The sequence below is a fragment of the Moschus berezovskii genome, chromosome 2 (assembly GCF_049115385.1).
Source record: "Moschus berezovskii isolate FMDL1 chromosome 2, NW_MosBer_1.0, whole genome shotgun sequence".
NCBI classification, from domain to species: Eukaryota; Metazoa; Chordata; class Mammalia; order Artiodactyla; family Moschidae; genus Moschus; species Moschus berezovskii.
In genome coordinates, this window is record NC_142461.1 from 130103544 (window position 1) to 130128410 (window position 24867).

Below are 24867 nucleotides of genomic sequence, written 5' to 3' on the forward strand. Positions count from 1 at the left end.
CCCCTCAGGTGGCCTGTATCTGTGCCTTAAGTCAGTTATGTTTGTTTACACAATTTTTTTTTTGGCAGTTCTATGTGTTACAAGGAATGAATGAAATATAAATTTAAATGAAGTATATTTTTCTATGAATAAAAAGTGGGTGAGGAAATTGTAAAATTGGAGAGAAATTACAAATAGATTTGGCATTCAAATTGCTTGACAAGAGTTTTTAAGAACTTCCACTTAACCGAAAACTTAAAATAATAGGCATGCATTGTAATTGTGATTTACCTACTTTAAACCCTTGGGGTTTAGTTAAAATTACCCTACATCAAAAGGTTGGTAAGTGCATATATATCTGCTTATTTTCAAATATATTTAAAATATATTGATTTTGTCTCTTGACCTACACTTTTGATTCACAAACTACTAGCCTTGATTGCATCAAATAATATGGCTTTTGTATATTGCAGAAAAATAAAGCATAAACTAAGCGTAATGGAGCATTTAAAAGTCATTTAAAAACCATCTTGATTAATCTTATTTCTTCAAATAGTCTGTAGTATTGAAGGGTTTCACACTCATCCTCCTACACTGGTGGCTGTGAAATCAGCAACTTTGCCTCTGGAAGGTCAGTTTCTAATATATTAAAGGACTTGGCCACCATAAGGCAGGATGACAGAAAATTCTGGCAACATTCCTTCCCTTCTGATCTGCTAGTCAGGATTCTGGAGCCATTTCCATTTTCCCTTTTTTTTCTCTCCAAGAGCAGAGGTAAATTGGAAGAAAATGCAACACAAACAGCTTGATGAAACTAATTAAAGACTGCATTCAAGCCTCACCTCACCCCCAAAAAGCTCCTGCTCATACAGGTGAGGCAAAGCCATGATGGAATAGTGTTCAGTGTGATGGCCCTCATTTTGGCATTTCTCTTCCAAAAATTATGTAGGCCATCGAGTTTATTTTTGTCTAAAAATCACTAAGAAACAGTGTAAGCTCATTTCAAGTTTCAAACAGTGTGGAAATGTAAAGGCACATATTAGCATATCCTTGGGCAAGACAGTTGCCGCTCTGATGTTCAGTGTTTCCATTTACTAGACAGGATATTGTTGTTCATCACTAAGTTATGTCCGACTCTGCAACCTCATGGGCTGCAGCATGCCAGGCTCCTCTGTCCTCCACGATTTCCTGGAGTTTGCTCAAACTTGAGTCCATCAAGTCAGTGATACCATCCAACCATTTAATCCTTGGTCACCCCCTTCTCTCCTTGCCCTCAATCCTTCCCAGCATCAGTATTTTCCAAAAGAAAAGGAAAATGAGAGCTAATTTGTAGGACTACTCTAAGAATATACGATAACATGTGTTGAATGTCTATTATTTTTTATGGAATTAGTTTCATATCTTTGACCAAAGGAAAATTTTCCACTAGTGAGAAATTTGTTCTTTACTAGCATGTTGGGAAAGTTCGGAGGGACACAAAAGAGTGGTAGGTGTTGAAAGGGACTGTCCAGTCAGCCAGATGAGCTGAATCTAGTATGAGGATTAAGAAAGTGATGTCATAGATCGTATTTACATTATATGATGAGATGTCCCAGAGGTATTCCAAATACAGAGACTACAGCTGACCAAGCCATGGTTTATCACTGATTCTGTAGTACCAGCTAATCTTGAAAATGTCTTAAGCAGCCAAAATCTCAGTTTGGCAATTTGAATTTTACTGCACATACCTTTCTTTTCCATGGGGATGGTCTTGGTCCCTGTCTCCTGTACAATGTCACGAACCTCCGTCTGTAGTTCATCAGGCTCTCTATCAGATCTAGTCCCTTAAATCTGTTTCTTACTTCCACTGTATAATCATAAGGGATTTGATTTAGGTCATACCCGAATGGTCTAGTGGTTTTCCCTACTTCAATTTCAGTCTGAATTTGGCAATAAGGAGTTCATGATCTGAGCCACAGTCAGCTCCCATTCTTGTTTTTGCTGACTGTATAGAGCTTCTCCATCTTTGGCTGCAAAGAATATAATCAGTCTGATTTCGGTGTTGACCATCTGGTGATGTCCATGTGTAGAATCTTGTGTTGTTGGAAGAGGGTGTTTGCCATAACCAGTGCGTTCTCTTGGCAAAACTTTATTTAGCCTTAGACCTGCTTCATTCCATACTCCAAGGCCAAATTTTCCTGTTCCTGGCTTCCCTGGTGGCTCAGAGGTTAAAGCGTCTGCCTGGAATGTGGGAGACCTGGGTTCGATCCCTGGGCTGGGAAGATCCCCTGGAGAAGGAAATGGTCAACCCACTCCAGTACGCTTGCCTGGAGAATCCCATGGAGGGAGGAGCCTGGTAGGCTACAGTCCATGGGGTGGCAAAGAGTTGGACACGACTGAGCGACTTCACTTTCTTTCCAGGTGTTTCTTGCCTTCCTACTTTTGCATTCCAGTCCCCTATAATGAAAAGGACATCTTTTTCGGGTGTTAGTTCTCAAAGGTCTTGCAGGTCTTCATCAGTTCAGTTCAGTTCAGTCACTCAGTCGTGTCCAACTCTTTGCGAACCCATGAATCACAGTGCGCCAGGCCTCCCTGTCCATAACCACTCCCGGGGGTCACTCAAACTCATGTCCATCGAGTCGGTGATGCCTTCCAGCCATCTCATTCTCTGTTGTCCCCTTCTCTTCCCACCCCCAATCCCTCCCAGCATCAAAGTCTTTTCCAGTGAGTCAACTCGTCGCATGAGGTGGCCAAAGTATTGGAGTTTCAGCTTTTTAGCATCAGTCCTTCCAATGAGCACCCAGGATTGATCTCCTTTAGAATGGACTGGTTGGATCTCCTTGCAGTCCAAGGGACTCTTCAAGAGTCTTCTCCAACACCACAGTTCAAAAGCATCAGTTCTTCAGTGATCAGCTTTCTTCACAGTCCAACTCTCACATCCATACGTGACCACTGGAAAAACCATAGCCTTGACTAGACGGACCTTTGTTGGCAAAGTAATGTCTCTGCTTTATAATATACTATCTAGGTTGGTCATAACTTTCCTTCCAAGGAGTAAGTGTCTTTTAATTTCATGGCTGCAATCAGCATCCTCAGTGATTTTGGAGCCCCCCCAAAATAAAGTCTGACACTGTTTCCAGTTTCCCCATCTATTTCCCGTGAAGTGATGGGACCAGATGCCATGATCTTCGTTTTCTGAATGTTGAGCTTCAAGCCAACCTTTTCACTCTCCTCTTTCACTTTCATCAAGAGGCTTTTGAGTTCCTCTTCACTTTCTGCCATAAGGGTGGTGTCATCTGCATATCTGAGGTTATTGATATTTCTCCCAGCAATCTTGATTCCAGCTTCTGCCTCTTCCAGTCCAGCGTTCCTCATGATGTACTCTGCATATAAGTTAAATAAACAGGGTGACAATATGCAACGTTGACGTACTTCTTTCCCTATTTGGAACCAGTCAGTTGTTCCATGTCCAGTTCTAACTGTAGATCTTCATAGAACTGTTCAGCTTCTTCAGCGTTGCTGGTTGGGGCATAGGCCTGGATTACCATGATGTTGAATGGTTTGCCTTGGAAATGAACAGAGATCATTCTGTCGTTTTTGAGATTGCATCCAAATACTGCATATCGGACTCTTGTTTACCATGATGGCTCGTCCAGTTCTTCTCAGGGATTCTTGCCCAGAGTAGTAGATATAATCGTCATTAGAGTTAAATTCACCAATTCCAGTCAATTTTAGCTGACTGATTCCTAGAATGTTGATGTTCACTCTTGCCATCTCCTGTTTGACCACTTCCAATTTGCCTTGATTCATGGACCTGACATTCCAGGTTCCTATACAATATTTCTGTTTACAGCATTGGACCTTGCTTTTATTACCAGTCACATCCACAACTGGGTATTGTTTTTGCTTTGGTTCCATCTCTTCATTCTTTCTGGAGTTACTTCTCCACTGATCTCCAGTAGCATATTGGGCACCTACTGTATCTGGGGAGTTCCTCTTTCAGTATCCTATCATTGTACCTTTTCATACTGTTCATGGGGTTCTCAAGGCAAGAATACTGAAGTGGTTTGCCATTCCCTTCTCCAGTGGACCACATTGTGTCAGACCTATCCACCGTGACCCACCATCTTGGGTGGCCTCACATGGCATGGCTTAGTTTCATCGAGTTAGACAAGGCTGTGGCCGTGTGATCAGATTGGCTGGTTATCTGTGATTATGGTTTCAGTGTGTCTGCCCTCAGATGCCCTCTCGCAACACCTACCATCTTACTTGGGTTTCTTTTACCTTGGACTGCAAAATGGCTGTCTGAGGAGGCCTTACAAATAGCTGTGAAAAGAAGAGTGGCGAAAAGCAAAGGAGAAAAGGAAAGATATAAGCATCTGAATGCAGAATTCCAAAGAATAGCAAGGAGAGATAAGAAAGCCTTCCTCAGCCATCAATGCAAAGAAATAGAGGAAAACAACAGAATGGGAAAGACTAGAGATCTCTTCAAGAAAATTAGAGATACCAAGGGAACATTTCATGCAAAGATGGGCTCAATAAAGCATGGAAATAGTACAGACCTAACAGAAGCAGAAGATATTAAGAAGAGGTGGCAAAAATACACAGGAGAACTGTATAAAAAAGATCTTCATGACCCAGATAACCACGATGGTGTGATCACTCACCTAGAGCCAGACATCCTGGAATGTGAAGTCAAGTGGGCCTTAGAAAACATCACTACGAACAAAGCTAGTGGAGGTGATGGAATTCCAGTTGAGCTATTTCAAATCCTGAAAGATGATGCTGTGAAAGTGCTGCACTCAATATGCCAGCAAATTTGGAAAACTCAACAGTGGCCACAGGACTGGAAAAGGTCAGTTTTCATTCCAATCCCAAAGACAGGTAATGACAAAGAATGCTCAAACTACTGCACAATTGCACTCATCTCGCACGCTAGTAAAGTCATGCTCAAAATTCTCCAAGCCAGGCCTCAGCAATATGTGAACTGTGAACTTCCAGATGTTCAAGCAGGTTTTAGAAAAGGCAGAGGAACCAGAGATCAAATTGCCAACATCCACTGGATCATGGAAAAAGCAAAAGAGTTCCAGAAAAACATCTATTTCTTCTTTACTGACTATACCAAAGCCTTTGACTGTGGGGATCACAATAAACTGTGGAAAAATCTGAAAGAGATGGGAATCCCAGACCACCTGACCTGCCTCTTGGGAAACCTGTATGCAGGTCAGGAAGCAACAATTAGAACTGGACATGGACCAACAGACTGGTTCCAAATAGGAAAAGGAGTACGTCAAGGCTGTATGTTTTCACCCTGTTTATTTAACTTATACGCAGAGTACATCATGAGAATCGCTGGGCTGGAGGAAGCACAAGCTGGAATCAAGATTGCCGGGAGAAATATCAATAACCTCAGATATGCAGATGACACCACCCTTATGGCAGAAAGTGAAGAGGAACTCAAAAGCCTCTTGATGAAAGTGAAAGAGGAGAGTGAAAAAGCTGGCTTAAAGCTCAACATTCAGAAAACAAAGATATGGCATCTGGTCCCATCACTTCATGGGAAATAGATGGGCAAACAGTAGAAACAGTGTCAGATATTATTTTTCTGGGCTCCAAAATCACTGTGAATGCTGACTGCAGCCATGAAATTAAAAGACGCTTACTCCTTGGAAGGACAGTTATGACCAACCTAGATAGCATATTAAAAAGCAGAGATATTACTTTGCCAAGAAAGGTCCGTCTAGTCAAGGCTATGGTTTTTCCCATGGTCATGTATGGATGTGAGAGTTGGACTGTGAAGAAAGCTGTTCGCCGAAGAATCGATGCTTTTGAACTGTGGTGTTGGAGAAGACTCTTGAGAGTCCCTTGGACTGCAAGGAGATCCAACCAGTCCATTCTGAAGGAGATCAGTCCTGGGTTCTCATTGGAGGGAGTGATGCTAAAGCTGAAGCGCCAATACTTTGGCCACCTCATGTGACGAGTTGACTCACTGGAAAAGACTCTGATGCTGGGAGTGATTGGGGGCAGGAGGAGACGGGGACAACAGAGATGAGATGGCTGGATAGCATCACCGACTCGATGGACATGAGTTTGAGTGAACTCCGGGAGTTGGTGATGGACAGGGAGGCCTGGCGTGCTGTGATTCATGGGGTCACCAAGAGTTGGACATGACTGAGCGACTGAACTGAGCTGCACATACCTTTCTCCTCACTTCTACATACCAGTCAACCATGTCTGCTGATTCTAGCCCTACCTACTGAATCTCCCCCTCTTTTCTACACCTTTCCTCTTCTTCCCAGTCTCATTAGCCTGGTATTTTCTCACTGGCTTTCTCAAACACCACTATACCGGCCCCCTCTCTACCAGTTACCCATCTGAAATCCATCTTCCATACTGATAGCATAGTGATTCTTTGAAACAGATTGGCAGCAAGTCCCTTCCCTGATTAATTTCTTTCACTATTTCATAATCACTTGCAGTGTAAATTTAAGTTTCCTATATAACATCCAAAGTTAATGTTGTTTAGTCACTAAGTCATGTCTGACTCTGTGACCCCATAAACTGCACACACTAGGCTTCATTATCAATTTGAATTTGCTCAAGCTCACCTCCATTGAGTTAGTGATGGCCATTCAGCCATCTCATCCTCTGTTGCCCCCTTCTCCACTTGCCCTCAATTTTTCCCAGCATCACAGTCTTTCCAATGAGTCTACTCTTTGCATCAGGTGGCCAAGGTATTGGAGCTTCAAATTCAGCATCAGTCCTTCCAGTGAACCCATGGTTGATTTCCTTTAGGATTGACTGGTTTGATTTCTTTGCTGTCCAAAGAACTCTCAAGAGTTCTTCAAAAGCAGTTCAAAAGCATCAAATCATCGTACTTAGCCTTCTTTCAGGTTAGTGTAACAGGAGTTAATGTGTATAAAGTGCGTGAACAGTGCCGCCACAATATGTACTATAGAAATGTTGGCTATTTTTTTTTTAATGACCTGATCTCTACCGTCCTTTTCAATCTGTCTGGCGAGTGTATACACCTCGTTTTTTGTCTCGTCATTGGAAGGACTGATGCTAAAGCTGAAACTGCAATATTTTGGCCACCTCATGCGACGAGTTGACTCACTGGAAAAGGCTCTGATGCTGGGAGGGATTGGGGGTGGGAGGAGAAGGGGACGACAGAGAATGAGCTGGCTGGATGGCATCACCGACTCGATAGACATGAGTTTGAGTGAACTCCGGGAGTTGGTGATGAACAGGGAGGCCTGGCGTTCTGCAATTCATGGGGTCTCGCAGAGTCGGACACGACTGAGCAACTCAACTGAACTGAACAAAGATTTGGAGTGACGGACATTAAAGCCCCCTTGGTGTGTCACAGCTCTCGGGTCTTGGACAGACCGTGTTATAGCTCTCAGGTTTTGATCGGACCGTGTTATAGCTCTTAGACAAATCAGTGTTCCAGCTCAGTGTTACAGCTCTGTTTTATTTAGAAGAATGCAGGAAAATCCATCTTCAAGGCGTGAGAGCACATTGACCCAAAGACGCGCAGAAAGAGTGCCCCAGCGCGCAGGAGAGAGAGAGAGCTAGCTTTGGCTCCTCTTTTTATATGTTTTTTCCCTGGGCCTACCCTATGTAAATTGGACCAGCCAGGAGTGGTGTTTGTTTTACCTGAGGTTCTCACTTAGGTCCTCCGACCTTCCTTTGTTCTATTTTCGTGGGCTTTTCCCTTCCTTGTCTTTTGGCCACCGCCATTTTGGACTCCTTTTCCCTATTCTACCTACCTAACAAAGCTAAAACATTCACTCTATGACAATCATTGTTCACAATTTTCCAAGCACACTTCACTATTACCTCTAGATGTATGTGCACACGCACGCGCATGCGCGCGCGCGCGCGCACACACACACACACACACACACTCCACTTTTTAGATGACCTGGTTGCACCCACCTATGTGTGGAACTCGTAATCCTCTTTAAACCCCACCTCTCCTAGTGTTTCATAGCCCCCTTCCATATACCAATTTGATGTAATTTCTGCGTGTTTCAGTGTTTCTTCATCACCTTGGGTTATAATTTGCTTTTATGTTCCTCTGCCCTAATAGTGAGCTCCTAGAATGCAGGGATTCTATCTTGCTTATTCAAATCCTGATCAAAATATTGGAACGCACCTCATAGGCATTTAGAAAAATATTTTTTGAGCAAATGAAATCCGTAGACTATAATTAGATAAAATGTAAATAAGGACATTTTATAATACAGAAAGAAAATTCCAGTTGGGAAGAAAAAGGAAGTTTAATCAAAAGCTGGAGAACTGTAGTTTAATTTCGAGCTGGCCGTGGTGCCCCAAACCCCATATGGTTAAGAGATTCTGGCTTTTGCATTCGTTGGTGCGGCCTTGCGTGTGATAGGAGGGTAATGAATATGTTAACGTCACCTGCTCTTCTACTTTGCGGTCAGGTGGAGGGAATTTTATTCCACTTTCTGCAAAATTTCTCAGTGTCTCGGTAGGGGCTGGAGGACCTGGTCTGCCAGCCCCCTGAAAGGCGCTCCTTTTTCGTTTCCCCTGGGAGCCCACCAGTCGCACGGCGCCCCAGCACCCCGCGGCGCCCTCGGAGCAGCCCAGCCCCGGGCTGACCGCGGAGACGCGGTCCTGGCGCCGGCTTCGTCCCGCCTCCCGCATCACGTGCGCGAGGATGCTAACGTCCCCCTCCTCCTCCCGCGGCGTCCCCGCCGCCTCCGCGGCCTCCTCCTGCGGAGCCAGTGCGAGGCAGACTGCGCGAGGGGGCGCGAGCGGGCGGCCGCAGCCGGAGCCCGCAGCCCCGCAATATGCCGCCGCGGCCCTCTGGCTCTCGGCCATGGCGAGGCTCAGCCGGCGCGTCCCTTGCACCCTGCTCCTCGGCCTGGCCGCGCTGCTGCTGAAGGCGAGGCTGGTCCCCGCGGCCGCCAGAGCCGAGCTCAGCCGCTCCGACCTCAGCCTCATCCAGCAGCAGCAGCAGCAGCAGCAGCAAAGGCAGCGGGAGGAAGCTGAGGAAGCGAGGCCGGAGGAGCCCGGGGCATCCTCTACAGCCGCAGCTCCAGGTAGGTCCCGGGAGCCCGGCCCTGCCTTTCCATCTCCGCCGGCGACTCTTCTGATTTCGCTGGCCGCCTCGCGCAATCCCTAGCCAGATGGTTTTCCATCGCCTGTCTCCACCCACCCCCCACCTCCCCAGCCTGCCTGCCCAGGACTGGGGCTTTGCTTTGGTTTCGGGAATCTGCCCTTTGGGTGATGAGCTTTCTGGCTAACGCAGAGTACTGCAGTGGGGTGGGGAGGGGTCGGGAGGGATGGGATTGAGAGACTGCCTCGATTGATCGTTTTCTTCTCCTCCCTTTCTGAATTTTCCCTCTGCCCTAGGGATGATTGTGTGTACACGCACACACACACACAGTTCTCAAATCCTTTTAGGCTGGGGATGATTTACACACACACACACACACACACACACACACGGTTCTCACATCTCTTTAGCCTTCTGTTCTGTAACGTTTTCTCTCCTGGAGACTGAAAAATTTTGCGAGAGACACCCACACACCCCTTTTCATCATCTGGCTCCGCCTGTGTATTTAAATTTGGCTCTAGAGAAAAATCTTGATTTATTTTATTATTTATTTCTATCTCTTGTTATGCTGGGAATGGTTTTAAGGCAGTTTGCAAGAACGTCTTCCGTTTAATAAAAATGAAACAAACCAAAAATGAAATAGGAGTTTCTGATTGAAGGAAAGGGAAAAGGAGAGAGGGGGTGGTTGAGATCAAGTCTGTAGTGGATGTTGGTATAGCAAAGCCTGCCCCCAGAGAGGGGAATCTCCTTACTTGTTAGTAGGAGGTAATGAAACAGATTCTCCGTACTATACAGTGAGGGTGAGGAAGTCCCTTTGAGTATCTGTAGCTGTAACAGTCCCTCCGTTCCTGCCTGGTTCCCCTCCATTAAGGCTCCACCGGTAAGCAAAAAGCGGGATTGTCCATTTTAATAGCTTCTTCCCACCCCCCACCCCAGTTCCCTTCCCTACTGTAGAAGCTGCCCGCTATTTGGAAATTAAAAAAGCCATCAGTTTTTTTTTTTCTTTTTGGCAAGTGGACTTAGGTTTCCGCAAAACCAAAGTGAATTGTAACATTTATCTTTACTTTAAAATCCTGCCTAGTAACATCGTACAAGATGCTGAAAATGAGATTTTTGAAGAGTAGGATTCAGTATCTTATTTTTTACTGCTTGTTCATCCTCCAAACAAGTACTCTGACAACACCAGCTGCTATTCCTGACACAGCCAGGATGATTTAATTTATCAGAGTGCTCTGAGCAAAGGATGAAATCACCAAAGTGTTCAGGAAAGCATGTGTTTCTGACACCGTTTTAAACCAATTAATAACACTTGAGGGCTGAAAGTCTTGAAAGGTGTGCGGAGTGTGGTGGTTTTCCTTCCTGGCTTTTTATAACTGACATTGCTAACCACAGGGTTTCAATGAGGCAGCTGTTAGACACAATGTTTGCTGAATTTAAGGAAACGAGAGATAGGAGAGTGATTGAGAGCCTGTCTTCATAATTTCATAAATTACAGAAGTCTGAGAGTAGAGATGAATTATGGTTTGCAGTATATTTTTATTTGGATTTATCATCTTTCAGAAATATTAGTTACATGGGTTTTGACTACTGCTGTTGGTGAAATAATATGAGAAACTTCTGTATCCTGCATGCATGTGAAAATATTTGCTTTCTGATATTTGGGATAGAATATTTTTGAAAAGGATTATTTGGAGGGGAATGCAGTTTTGGAGCGTATTTACCTATTAGACTAATGGAGATAAAGGAACCACTAGCCAACAGATCAGACTAGAGCCTGAGAAGTAATATGACTCTTGCATTTTCCTCAAAAACTCTACCTCTCCAAGGCAGTGGCAACCAGGAGAGCAATTCAGTTGATTGCTGTTTTAGTTAGAGCTATTGGGTTGCATCTCTGGAGAAGGGAACGGCAATCCACTGCAGCATTCTTGCCTGGAGAATCTCAGGGACAGAGAAGCCTGGCGGGCTACAGTCCGTGGGGTCACAAAGAGTCGGACACGACTGAGCGAATAACGCACACACTGGGTTGCGTAATGAAACACAACCTGTACACAAAGAAGTTACAGTATTCCTCTGAGCACATTGTGATCTGGATTGAACTGGTCTCCTGCTTCAGTCTCTGTTTCTCTACTCTCTGGTCTCCTCACACAGTTAGTAATCTTTTAAAAAATATTCAATAGGATCGTGTCAGCTCACAGTCCCACAGTGGCTTCCCATGGCTCTCACGCTAGATGCCCAGAGTCTGAAAATGGCCTAGATCCTCTATGCCTGCCTCATTCCTGTGTCCCTTGGCTCTCACCCTGAGTGCTGGGGCCACACGGTCTCTCTGTTCCTTCAGCTGGCAAGTGGGCTCTGGTGTGGGACCTTTGCACTTTTCATTTTCTCTGCCTGGAATTCTGGACCTTCACATTCATCAGATTTGCTCAGATATCACTAGAACAGAGAAGCTTTTCTGACCACTATGTTGCTGCTAAGTTACTTCAGTCGTGTCTGACTCTGTGCGACCCCATAGACAGCAGCCCACCAGGCTCCGCCGTCCATGGGATTCTCCAGGCAAGAGTCCTGGAGTGGGTTTCCATTGCCTTCTCCATCTGACCGCTATATTAAATAGCAGTCTGCATGCCCTTTTCCTACTGATTCTCTTCCATGGCATTTAATATCCTCAGCCCTTCTTGTAAACCTGTCTCCTCTTACTAGAATGTAAGCTCTCTGAGGGCATGAACTTTGCTTTGTTCATTATTACATAGAATTATTACATATCTTTCTAGCACCTAGAAGAGCATATGTGACTTATAGGCCACACTAAGTTTTTTGACTGAATAAACTAAAATGCTGGCATTGGGCATCTCTTTTACTTTGAGTTTATGTTATTTTACATCTTGTGAAATTCTTCACTGAAATTTAGCAGGGGCATATAAAAATATTTGGTAGGTAGAAATATTTATAGGAGGAGGTTATAAAGTGCATTTATCCTGGACTTTTCAGTTCAGTTCAGTCATGTCCGACTCTTTGCGACCCCATGAATCACAGCACACCAGCCCTCCCTGTCCATCACCAAATCCCGGAGCTCACTCAAACTCATGTCCATCAAGTTGGTGATGCTATCCAGCCATCTCATTCTCTGTCGTCCCCTTCTCTTCCTACCCTCAATCCTTCCCAGCATCAGACTCTTTTCCAGTGAGTCACCTCGTCGCATGAGTTGCCCAAAGTATTGGAGTTTCAGCTTTAGCATCAGTCCTTCCAATGAACACCCAGGATTGATCTCCTTTAGAATGGACTGGTTGGATCTCCTTGCAGTCCAAGGGACTCTCAAGAGTCTTCTCCAGCACCACAGTTCAAAAGCATCAATTCTTTGGCAATCAGCTTTCTTCACAGTCCAACTCTCACATCCATACATGACCACTGGAAAACCATAGCCTTGACTAGCCTTGGCAAAGTAATGTCTCTGCTTTTTAATATACTATCTAGGTTGGTCATAACTTTCCTTCCAAGGAGTAAGCATCTTTTAATTTCATGGCTGCAATCAGCATCCGCAGTGATTTTGGAGCCCAAAAAAATAAAGTCTGACACTGTTTCCACTGTTACCCCATCTATTGCCCACGAAGTGATGGGACCAGATGCCATGATCTTTGTTTTCTGAATGTTGAGCTTCAAGCCAACCTTTTCACTCTCCTCTTTCACTTTCATCAAGAGGCTTTTGAGTTCCTCTTCACTTTTTGCCATAAGGATGGTGTCATCTGCTTATCTGAGGTTATTGATATTTCTCCCAGCAATCTTGATTCCTGGACTTTTAATTTTGTCTAATTTCACTGTTTATCTTAAGTTGACTGCAGACAACTTCTAGAACAATACTTAAGTCCACTTTTTAGGTTCTGTCAAGAAGATTCTTTACCCAGGCACACTTATAATTCTCTTATGACCTAGGAGAGTATTATATACCTTTAAATATCTGACTGAGCCTGATAGTTCTTTCTTTGCCTCTGTATGGTGCTTCTGATTTCTCAGACATTTTCAGACATTTGCCCTTCTGAGGCAAAATTTAGAAAAATAAAACAATGTTAGTGACTCGTATATGATTGAGCTTCATAAGTCCATACAGGAAAACTGACTGTTGACTTTTACTTCAGATTTTATTATTTTCAAATTTTTTGTCTCTTTATATAGCTGAGAAATAAGAAAGTGATGTTAAAAGAAGTTGAATATGAGATTTATAAAATCAAGGTATAAAAACAAATCTTTGTTATCTCATTAACTTCGAAAACATCATCCTCAGAGTAGCAAGAAAAAAGACGAAATTTGAGATCTGTTTTCTGTAGTGTCTACAGCAGCTCTGATTTCTACATCTGCACCAGTAATTGTTAGAAATAAATATTTGAGGGATGAGGGAAGAATTAATTTGAGGGTTCGTAGTAACTGAAACAATAATATTATATCCAGTCTGCTGGCCTATTAGATGGGAGGCATACTGGGGGTTGGGGTGAGCAGAGCTGGAGAAAATGACGAGCTCCATTTCAGATTCTCCACATAAAGTGCAGACACAGGGAACCTCCACAGATTTTTATCAAAGTCTTCTGCACACAGTGAAAGCTCATTGAGGGGTATGTTTTCACAGTATAAATGTGTGCTAATACTGATATACTATTTATATCAGTGATTGTGTGTTTCACTGATTCAGTTCAGTCGCTCAGTTGTGTCCGCTCTGGACTGCACATGGACTGCAGCACACTAGACTTCCCCGTCCATCACCAGCTCCCAGAGCCTGCTCAGACTCATGTCCACTGAGTCAGTGATGCCATCCAACCATCTCACCCTCTGTCATCCCCTTCTCCTCTCGCCTTCAATCTTTCCCAGCATCAGAGTCTTTTCTAATGAGTCACCTCTTTGCATCAGGTGGCCAAAGTATTGGAGCTTCAGCATCAGTCCTTCCAATGAATATTCAGGACTGATTTCTTTAGGATTGACTGGTTTGATCTCCTTGCAGTCCAAGGGACTCTCAAGAGTCTTCTCCAATGTCATGGTTCAAAAGTATCAATTTGTTGGTGCTCAGCTTTCTTTATGGCCCTACTCTCATATACGTACATGATTACTAGAAAAACCATAGTTTTGACTATACGGTCCTTTGTTGGCAAAGTAATGTCTCTGCTTTTTAATATGCTGTCTAGGTTTGTCATAGCTTTTCTTCCAAGGAGCAAGCGTCTTTTAATTTCATGGCTGCAGTCACCATCTGCAGTAGTTTTGAAGCCCAAGAAAATAAAGTCTGTCACTTTTTCAGTTGTTTTTCCATCTATTTGCCATGAAGTGATGGAACCAGATGCCATGATCTTCGTTTTTTCATTGTTTAGTTTTAAGCCAGCTTTTTCACTCTTCACTTTCACTTTCATTGAGAAGCTCTTTAGTTCCTCTTCACTTTCTGCCATAAGAGTGGTGTCATCTGCATATCTGAGGTTATTGATATTTCTCCTGGCAGTCTTGGTTCCAGCTAGTACTTCATCCAGCCCAACATTTCTCATGATGTACTCTGCATATAAGTTAAATAAGCAGGGTGACAATTATACAGTCTTGATGTACTCCTTTCCCGATTTGGAACCAGTCTAGTTCTATGTCCAGTTCTATTGCTTCTTGACCTGCATACAGATTTCTCAGGAGGCAGGTCAGGTGGTCTGGTATTCCCATCTCTTGAAGAATTTTCCACAGTTTGTTGTGATCCACACAGTCAAAGGCTTTAGCGTAATCAATGAAGCAGAAGTAGATGTTTTTCCGGAACTCTCTTGCTTTTTCTGTGATCCACCAGATGTTGGCAATTTGCTCTTTGGTTCCTCTGCCTTTTCTAAATCCAGCTTGAGCATCTGAAGTTCTCAATTCACACACTGTTGAAACCTTGCTTGGAGAATTTTGAGCATTACTTTGCTAGTGTGTTAGATGAGTGCAGTTGTGCAGTAGTTTGAACATTCTTTGGCATGACCTTTCTTTGGGATTGGAATGAAAACTGACCTTTTCCAGTCCTGTAGCCACTGCTGAGATTTCCAAATTTGCTGGCCTTTTGAGTTCAGCACTTTAACAGCATCATCTTTTAGGACTTGAAATAACTCAGCTGGAATTCCATCACCTCCACTGTGAAGTGAAGTCTCTCAGTCGTGTCCAACCCTTTGTGACCCCGTGGACTGTAGCCCACCAGGCTCCTCCATCCATGAGATTCTCCAGGCAAGAATACTGGAGTGGGTTGCCATTTCCTTCTCCACGGGATCTTCCTGACCCAGGGATTGAACCCAGGTCTCCTGCATTGCAGGCAGACTCTTTAACCTCTGAGCCTGCAGGCAGACTCTTTAACCTCTGAGCCACCAGGAAAGGCCTATCACCTCCACTAGCTTTGTTCATAGTGATGCTTCCTAAGGCCCACTTCACTTTGCACTCCAGGATATCTGGCTATAGGTCAGTGATCACACCATCATGGTTGTCTGTGTCATTAAGATCGTTTTTGTATAGTTCGTCTGTGTATTCTTGCCACCTCTTCTTAGTATCTTCTGTTAAGTCCATACCATTTCACTGATAAGCAGTTTTAAACCTTTTAGCTTGGAAAATGTCAAATACATGACAGTAAACAGGATAGTATTCATAAAGCCATATTCATCACCCAGCTTTCAGTTCAGTTCAGTTGCTCAGTCGTGTCTGACTCTTTGTGACCCCATGAATCACAGCACGTCAGGCCTCCCTGTCCATCACCAACTCCCTGAGTTCACTCAAACTCATGTCCATGGAGTCGGTGATGCCATCCAACCATCTTATTCTCTGTCGTCCCCTTCCCCTCCTACCCCCAATCCCTCCCAGCATCAGAGTCTTTTCCAGTGAGTCAACTCTTCGCATGAGGTGGCCAAAGTATTGGAGTTTCAGCTTTAGCATCAGTCCTTCCAATGAACACCCAGGACTGATCTCCTTTAGAAAGGACTGGTTGGATCTCCTTGCAGTCCAAGGGACTCTCAACAGCAATCAAATTGTGCTGTCCCTGTTTCCATCACAGTTCCATCCATTTCTACTATGAGGGATTTGGGGCAAGTGGAGAGGTAAAATGTACTTATATTAAAATGGATGTACCTAAACTGTACACTGTTTAAACAATAAGCTAGTGTATTAGGTGGGGAAAGTGGTGTTTGATTTAGAGTTGCCACATTTTATGTATATATATATTGTTAAACTGACATTTAAATTTTATTATCACTCCAGTTTTGTCTTGCAAAAAATTCAAGTCATTTTCAAGTTAGCTTATGATTATATACATTTTGTAAATATTAGTTTAAAAATATCAAAAGTCATAAAATGAAAAAAAAAAAAAACTATAGGAGCTACTTAATGGATATCCATACTTCAGATTCTGGTAGTAACATAAACTGTAGTCTCTTGACAAACGGATACACCCCTGTAAGCATTACCCTTGTCAAGACAGAAAACATTCATATCACCTTAGAAAGTTCCCTCATGCCCCCTTCTCAGGCAGTCTTTGACCCTGACCCGTTGATAGCTGTTTTGATTGTTTTTGTCATTAATTTTGTGTTTTCTAGACCTTCATAAAATAGAAGCATATAGCATGTATTTCTTTGTCTAGCTTCTTTAGCTAAGTCTAATTTCCAATGGTTTCCTCCATGTTGTTGCTTGTTCAGTAGTTTATTCCTTTATACTGCTGAGTAGTATTCCATTGTATGAATTACTGCAGTTTATCACTTCTATTGAAGGATGTTTGGGTTATTTCAGTTTTAGCCATTGTAAATGAAGCTGCTACATTCTTATACTTTTAGAGTTAAAGCCTTTTTAATATTCTATATAGCTGGGACCTATTTAACTTAATAAAATTTAAAAATAGTGAAATTCAGTATAGAATGTTACTGTATACTTTTTATTATGTTCAAAAAACTTGATTTAAACTTCTTGATTTAAGCAAACCTGTTTGAAATCTCCCATCCATGAAGGTGGAGAAGACGATGACACCCCACTCCAGTACTCTTGCCTGGAGAATCCCATGGATGGAGGAACCTGGTAGACTGCCGTCCATGGGGTCTCGAGGAGTCGGACACGACTGAGGGACTTCACTTTCCCTTTCTACTTTCATGCATTGGAGAAGGAAATGGCAATCCACTCCAGTGTTCTTGCCTGAAGAATCCCAGGGATGGCGGAGCCTGGTGGGCTGCTGTCTGTGGGGTCGCACAGCATCGGACACGACTGAAGCAACTTAGCAGCAGCATCCATGAAGGCATTTGTTTCGGTTTTTTTTTTTCTTTTTTTCTGTTCAGGGAATTTGAAAATCAGTAGAAGTAGGACTAGACATTGATTGTTTTATCTAAAGTACTCATGCTTTGAAGGCCATAATCCCAGGTGGAGTAATTATTATTTCTTTCCAGGATTTTAATCACCAAAGGGAGCTATTTCTTGGTGTTTATTACAGATAGAAAAACTCATGCCATTGTGTTGAATTTCAGTCCAGTTTGTTTCAGTGATGGTTTTTCATTGTTCTTAATGTGCCCAAACAGAACTGCGAAATATTTTTTGGAAACAAAACTCTTCCACCTAAGTATGTAAATATTAAACTTGAGTCTCTTTCCATGGTCTGTTTGAATAGGTTAGTGGCAGTATTGTCATTCATTGACTTGGTTTAGTGTAATGTGTCCTAATTTCTTTTTCCTAGTCAAGTTGCCTTCGCTAGGAAATAGATACAAGATTTTCCATCTGCTGTTGGTAAAAAAAGTATGCTTTGGAGTAGTTACCTGGAAAATTCTAAAACTATGAAAGCTGTGTGCATTGTAGTGAAGTATATAATAACCTTAAGAAAATAGCTTCTGTTTGCTTTGAAGATTCTGTTTGGGGATGTCTCTGTAATTGCCCTTTTGTGTAAGCACACTGTGTCCAAGACACACCAGATTCTGTGCCTCTTGCTTTTTTATGACTGGATTATAAGGACTAGGCAGCATTCTTAAATACTTGTTGATGATGTCTGTGAGTTTAAAGGCCAGTTCATTGGGACCTGAAATGAGAAGTGATTTTTGGGTGCCGTTTCTTATAGGGTAGAGGGTGTCAGTGAAGTGAAGTGAAAGTCGCTCAGTCGTATCCTGATTCTTTGTGATCACATAGATGGTAGCCTGCCAGGCTCCTCTGTCCATGGAATTCTCTAGGCAAGAATATGGGAATGGGTAGCCGTTCTCTTCTCCAGGGCATCTTCCTAACCCAGGGATTGAACCAAGGTCTCCCTCACTGCAGGCAGATTCTTTACCAGCTGAGCCACCAAGGAAGCCCAGAGAGTTTCAAGGAAATAGCAATGCTTGTTTCAGATCTGCCTCAGTGACCTACTGAACTGCTACTGTGGGGTGTCTCTGCAGTGTCTTGGGCTTCTCTGAACCTTGAGTTGATAATGCCTGTTAATCTCTCCATGTTAAGCTTCTCTGTCTTGCATGGAAACTGAGATTTTAAATTAATTTTATTTATATGTGACCGAGATTTCAATTGCTATTTACTGTGCTTTTTTTTTTTTTTTCTCAACTAGGTTTCTATATCATAACGCTTGAGGGGCTAATTTAAAATTAAACATTTGCTGCTTATCATCAGTTACTGTACCTAGTTTACTTCTGTTTCTGTTCAGTAGAGAAATAGCATTTATAAACTATATACTTTTAATTCACTCATTAGCTGTGCTAAAATTTAGAACACTCATATAGCTAAGCCAATGGCAGTTCTTATCTGTGGACCTAAATACTAGTTGGGCTTTCATAGACCACTTGACTAGTTGGAAGCTGGTTGAAATACACAGCCTCAGCCTAAGGCTTATACTGTGAGGCCTTTGGGTTACCACAGTGGTAAATGCTCCAGGGATGTTGTAGAATTTCATATCCATTGTCTTAATGCCGGTGTCCATGGTTTTATTCATACCTACCTCTTCCCGGCAATCTTGATTCCAGCTTGTGCTTCTTCCAGCCCAGTGTACCTCATAATGTACTCTGCACATAAGTTAAATAAGCAGGGTGACAATATACAACCTTGACGTACTCCTTTTCCTATTTGGAACCAGTCTGTTTTTCCATGTCCAGTTCTAACTGTTGCTTCCTGATTCTGTGTACAGGTTTCTCAAGAGGCAGGTCAGGTGGTCTGGGATTCCCATCTCTTTCAGAATGTTCCACAGTTTAGGCTGGATGGCATCACCGACTCTATGGACATGTGTTTGAGTGAGCTCCGGGAGTTGGTGATGGACAGGGAGGCCTGGCGTGCTGTGATTCATGGGGTCGCAAAGAGTCGGACACGACTGAGCGACTGAACTGAACTGAACTGAACCTCTTCCTCTTCTTTTTCGTAACAGAAATACGATACAACAGAAACAGAGCGGGAGATGGATGCTTTGTTTTTTCTAATGGGTCAGCTGTAACCAGGAATTGAAGCTACGAAGGTCCTGGATTTTGTGACCCATTCCACCCTTGCCTGTCTCCCCACCCTGCCCGCCACCAGCAGTATTTTTGGAAATGATAGAAATTAATCTGCCTGCAGTGTGGGAGACCCAGGTTTGATCCATGGATCAGGAAGATCCCCTGGAGAAGGGAATGGCTACCCACTCCAGTATTCTTGCCTAGAGAATTCCATGAACAGAGGAGCCGGGTGGGCTACAATCCATGGGGTCGCAGAGAGTCAGACATGACTGAGTGACTAACGCTAGGTTCAAGCTGTCAAAATATGGCTGTATATAGTTAAAATTTAAGACTTCTTGGAATCGTTGGCTCTTAGAACTGGGATGAGGTAGAAATGACCTTCTCCTAAGTGCTTTGCTTTGACTGTGTTTGAAAGTATATGACATAAGCTGGAACACATTTTGTTTTTTTAAATCTGGTAATTTTTAAATCTTTTTTAAAAAGACAGTTATTTTTTAATTGAAATATCATTGATTTTCAATGTTATATGTTTCAGGTATACAACTATAGTGATGCACAATTCTTAAAGGTTATATACTCCATTTATAGTTATTATATTCTCTGTGCTGTACATCTTTGTAGGTTATTTATCTAATACACAGTAGCTTTTGCCTCTTAAATTCGTACCCCTGTCTTCCCTCTGCCCCTATAACCATTAGTTTGTTCTCTGTATCTGAAGTACTATTTGTTTTTATTTATTTTTAAATTTTTATTGACGTATAGCTGCTTTATAATATTGTGTTAGTTTTTAGTGTATAGCAAAGTGATTCAGTTTTATATATATGTACATATATCTGTACACACACACACACACATGGCTCAGACAATAAAGAATCTGCAATGTGGGAGACCCAGGTTCGATTCCTTGGTCTGGAAGATCCCTTGGAAAAGGGTGTGGCTACTCACAACAGTATTCTTGCCTGGAGAATTCCATGGACAGAGAGGAGTCTGGCTGACTACAGTCCATGGAGTTGCAAATAGTCGGACATGACTGAGAACCTAACTTGCACATACATACAAATATCCATATATATATATTTATATGTGTGTGTGCTAAGTCACTTCAGTCATGTGTCTGACTCTTTCCAACCCTATGCACTGTAGCCTGCCAGTCTCCTCTGACCATGGGATTCTCCAGGCAAGAATACTGGAGTAGGTTGCCATTTCCTCCTCCAGGGGATCTTCCTGACCCAGGGCAAATCGCATGTCCTGCAGCTTCTTCATTGTAGGTGGCTTCTTTACCATCTGAGCCACCAGGGAAGGCCGTATATACACACACACACACACATATATTATATGTTCTTTTTCAGATTTTTTTCCATTAACAAGATGTTGATTTAGTTTCTGTGCTATGCAGTAGGTGCTTGTTGTTTATCTGTTTTATATACAGTAGTATGTATATGTTACTCCCAAATTCCTATTTTCTCACTGTCTTTCCCCTTTTTAACTGTAAGTTTTTTTTCTGTATCTGTGAATCTCTTTCTGTTTTATAAATAGGTTCGTTTGTATCATTCTTTTCAGATTCCACTTATAAGTGATCCCATGATATTTCTTTTTCTCTGATTTACTTCAGTTCATATGATAATCTCCAGGTCCCGTATCCACATCTTAAAAGAAATTGTGGTACCACCTGGCAGATACAAAGCCTGATAAAACTGTTACTTAAGGATAATTTGATTTTCTTCACAGTAAATATGACTAAGATAAGTGAGCTCTTTCCCTACCAACGAATTAAATTCTGTGAACCAGAAGAGTAAAAAAAATGTATTTTTAAATTGCTTCTGTGTCATGGTATTTCAGATAGGAAAGAAGTTGTATGAATCAGTAAAGCTTGGTGAATCTTCTCCTCTGATTTGTGTAAAGGGACTCACTGTCCCTTCTGCTTATATGGCAGAGGTTCTGGGGAACCAGTGCAGGGTGTAATGAGCACTCTGCAATTAATTACACAGTGAGCAGTTACCTCGTGTTGAGATCAGCTGTAAGATTTTCAAAGGAATCCTTGACCCCCAAAAGGTTAAGAAAACCTGCCATGGTTAATTAGGCCTTTGTAAGTGGACTCAATAAGAACAAAGATAACATTCAGATTCAGATAACATTTTTCTGTTTCTTTTTTAATATGTAAAGTTCCTGTTATTGTGTGTCAGTGATGGGTAAAACTAGCGTTTCAGTGCCATAACCAATCCTGCCAGAAGGCCTTAACCCTTAAAGGAACTGACTGCTTGGAATGCATGTACCTTGGCTGATTCTTTCAACCTTTGGCTTTTCCATTCTGTTTGTAGAATGGCTACCAAAATGCAACAGTTATCTTTTTTAAAAAATGTAATTAATTTATTTTTGGTTACACTGAGTCTTCACTGCTGTGCTCAGGCTTTGTCTCATTGCAGCCAGTGGGAGCTACTCTCTAGCTGTGGTGCGCGGGCTTATCAAAGAGCGGCTTCCCTTGTTGCACAGCACAGGTTCTAGGCCGGGGGCTTCAGTAGTTGTGGTACATGGGCTCAGTTGCTCTGCAGCCTGTGAAATCTTCCCGGATCTGGGATCGAACCCATGTCCCCTACACTGGCAGGCGGATTCTTATCCACTGTACCGCCAGGGAAGTCCCAGGTTTATCTTTTGATAAACCACATGACTTTGAATTGTTTTGCATTCGGGTTTCATTATATTAATAACCTGGTGGGATATCTTATACCTGAAAAAAGCCCTCTGTTCAGAATTTTTTGGCAGTCAACCCAGAAACTCTCTGCATTTTGGCTCTTGGCTCTTGCACTGAAGGATAGGGTCACAAAGATTAAGTTAATAGTCTTAACAAGGGCTCTGATGACTTTGAGGGTCATCCAATCCCTCAGGCCTGATTATAAACTTCAATCAGTTTTAGCAGATGAGGGCCTGCCCTGGTTGTTATTAGTTTACAGAGAAGGCATTGATAAAAACCTAAGCTGTTTCCCACCTGCTGAAATAACTATTAATCTTTGGTTTTTAAACAGGTTCTGGGTCAAAATAGTAATTTCAGCCTACTGTGATTTAAGTCTGTGGTCTGAACTTGCTCTTTTTATCACCAGTGCTGGTCTAGGCTTTCAGAATTAATGCCATCTCTAAGCTTATTGAGACTCATGTTTTCCTTACTGTTTTTGATTTACGCCTCTCCTGGTTTCACTAATAACTGACTGCATTGGAAAAGCTAGATGCTACAGAGTGAATACCAGAGTGACTCCTTGTTTTGAGAAGTGGCTTAATATTGCAAATTTTTGCTTTCATTTGAAAGTCCAAATGGAAAAATTTATGTTTCAACACATTCTGATGTTCCAAAGATAAATAATAGCATGTGTTGAGACTTGGAAAGCTAAAGCTTCAGAAAACAGTGTGAGTGCACAGGCAGGAAGGTAAAAACAATGTAAGCTCCGCTGACAAATCTGGGGTTTTTTGTGGCCATTGTGTATCCTGTCTGTAAGGACTGGCTCACAGACGAGCTCTATGCAGGGTCTCTGTGTGGGACCCTTTATGGATCCAGCAGCTTAGAGATCTGACAAAGAGGAAACCACGGTGACCCAGATTTAATCCCCTTTCTTTGCCGTCAGTGTTCTTTGTCTGTAGTGAAGTCTGAAGTTTGTAACTTTTGAATAATTTGCTGTGCAGTAATTACATGATATTTTCAAGTTATACTTAAGTATCATTACAGCCATAAAATATTTGATACTGTAACATGTAGATAATTAAAATGTCTTTATGTTCCAAAACATAAAAGTAGCAAAAGATTTTTTTTCATTTAGCATTCTCTCTTCTCACTCTCCCTTCTCACAAGGTGATCTCACCTACTTCAGTTGCTTTAAATACCATCTATAGGCTAAGACTCCCCAGAGTGTACTTCTGAATATATCCACTGATTATTTTGACATCTTTATCTGGATAGATTTCAAGTTTTTCTGTTGAACCATGCGTAAGTCTGGATTCTTCATTTCTTAACACACCTTCCAGGATAAAAAAAATCCTCTCCTGGCTTTTTATTATTTTTTTTTAAACTGCAGTCCCCATGCTATACACTACTTTCCAGAACTTACGTTGTTAACTGGCAGTTTTTACCTTTCAACTACCTTCACCAGTCATCCTTGTTGTTAACTAAAAACTCTACTGTTACTAAAGTGCCCCTGTGACCAATAAGGAGAATTGAGGATGCTGTCCTTGCCACTTCCTTCTTCTCCTGGCCCATCCCCAAACCCATCAAGGCTGTTTCCTAAATATTTCTCATCTGTTAACTTCTCTTCATCTTCACTGCCCTTCCCTCAGCCCAGGTTACTCTTAATGCTCTAGTTAGGGTCGCAGATCGACTGCCCTCCCTGTGTCCATTCTTGGTGCTGTGAAATCCATGCCCCAGAGCAATGATGGAGACCATCCACCCACACCCTGACAATAGTGGTTATTTTCCTTTTAAGTACAAACCTGATCGGGCTTCCCAAGACATTGCAAACCAGTGACCTGTGTGTAAGAGTCTAAGTCTGGATTCTTCATTTCTTACCACACCTTCCAGGATAAAAAAAATCCTCTCCTGGCTTTTTGTTTGTTTGTTTAAACTGCAGTCCCAATGCTATACACTACCTTCCAGAACTCACGTTGTTAACTCGCAGTTTTTACCTTTCAATAAGAGAAATATTTAGGAAACAGACTTGATGGGTTTGGTGATGGGCCAGGAGAAGAAGGAAGTGGCAAGGACAGGTGCTTTCCTACCCAGTCTCAGCTCCAGCTTCTCTCCCACTTCATCACTGCTCTCCAGCTCTCTGTGCCTTGAGTGTGACAGGTTTTGTTCCTCAGGACCTTTGCAGGTTGTTTCCTGCTTGCAGTATTTCCCTGCTCCAACATGCTCACGCATTCTCCCCCCGTCCCTCCCTCCCCTGGCTAATTTCATCCAAACTTCCAGTATTAGCTTAAGTGCTACTTCGCTGGATTGTCTTTGGCTTTCCAGTCTGAACTAGGTTCCTCTGCTATTCTGTGCTCTCATAAGCATTTTGTAATTGCTCAGGGTCTGTGGTTGAGCTGTAACTAGGCACCTTAATTCCTAGCTAGGCATCTTGTTCCATAATTCCATATTTGTCTTCACCTCTATATTGGAAGCTAGGTGAGGCCAGCTGCAATAATTGTTTTGGTTGGGGTCATATCTTGTATAAATAGTCGTTGAGTGAAAAAAAATAATAACTGCATGTGGATAAATATTTGTGCAGTTGAGTATCTTCTTTCATTCCCTAGCTTGAGTGGGCTTCTCTAGAGAGTATATATATGACAAGAACATTATATAGGAAAGAGGCTGTAGTCTTGCAGAATGAAGTGGCCAAAGTATACAGGTTTCGGATCAAGAGCAATGTTGGCTTTGAAAAAGATATATTGAAAGAAGAACTGATATTTATT

At 42.5% G+C, this 24867-nt stretch overlaps 1 protein-coding gene across 1 annotated transcript in view; it reads left to right on the forward strand.

The window, feature by feature from the left end:
• Positions 1–8709: 8709 nt before the first annotated feature.
• The window catches only part of FAM171B (family with sequence similarity 171 member B), an 80690-nt gene continuing 64532 nt past the window's right edge, over positions 8710–24867 (forward strand). The window contains exon 1 of the mRNA XM_055398310.2: positions 8710–9029. Coding sequence (XP_055254285.2) covers positions 8807–9029 — 223 coding nt within the window. The 5' untranslated portion in view covers positions 8710–8806. The remainder of the gene's footprint in view (positions 9030–24867) is intronic.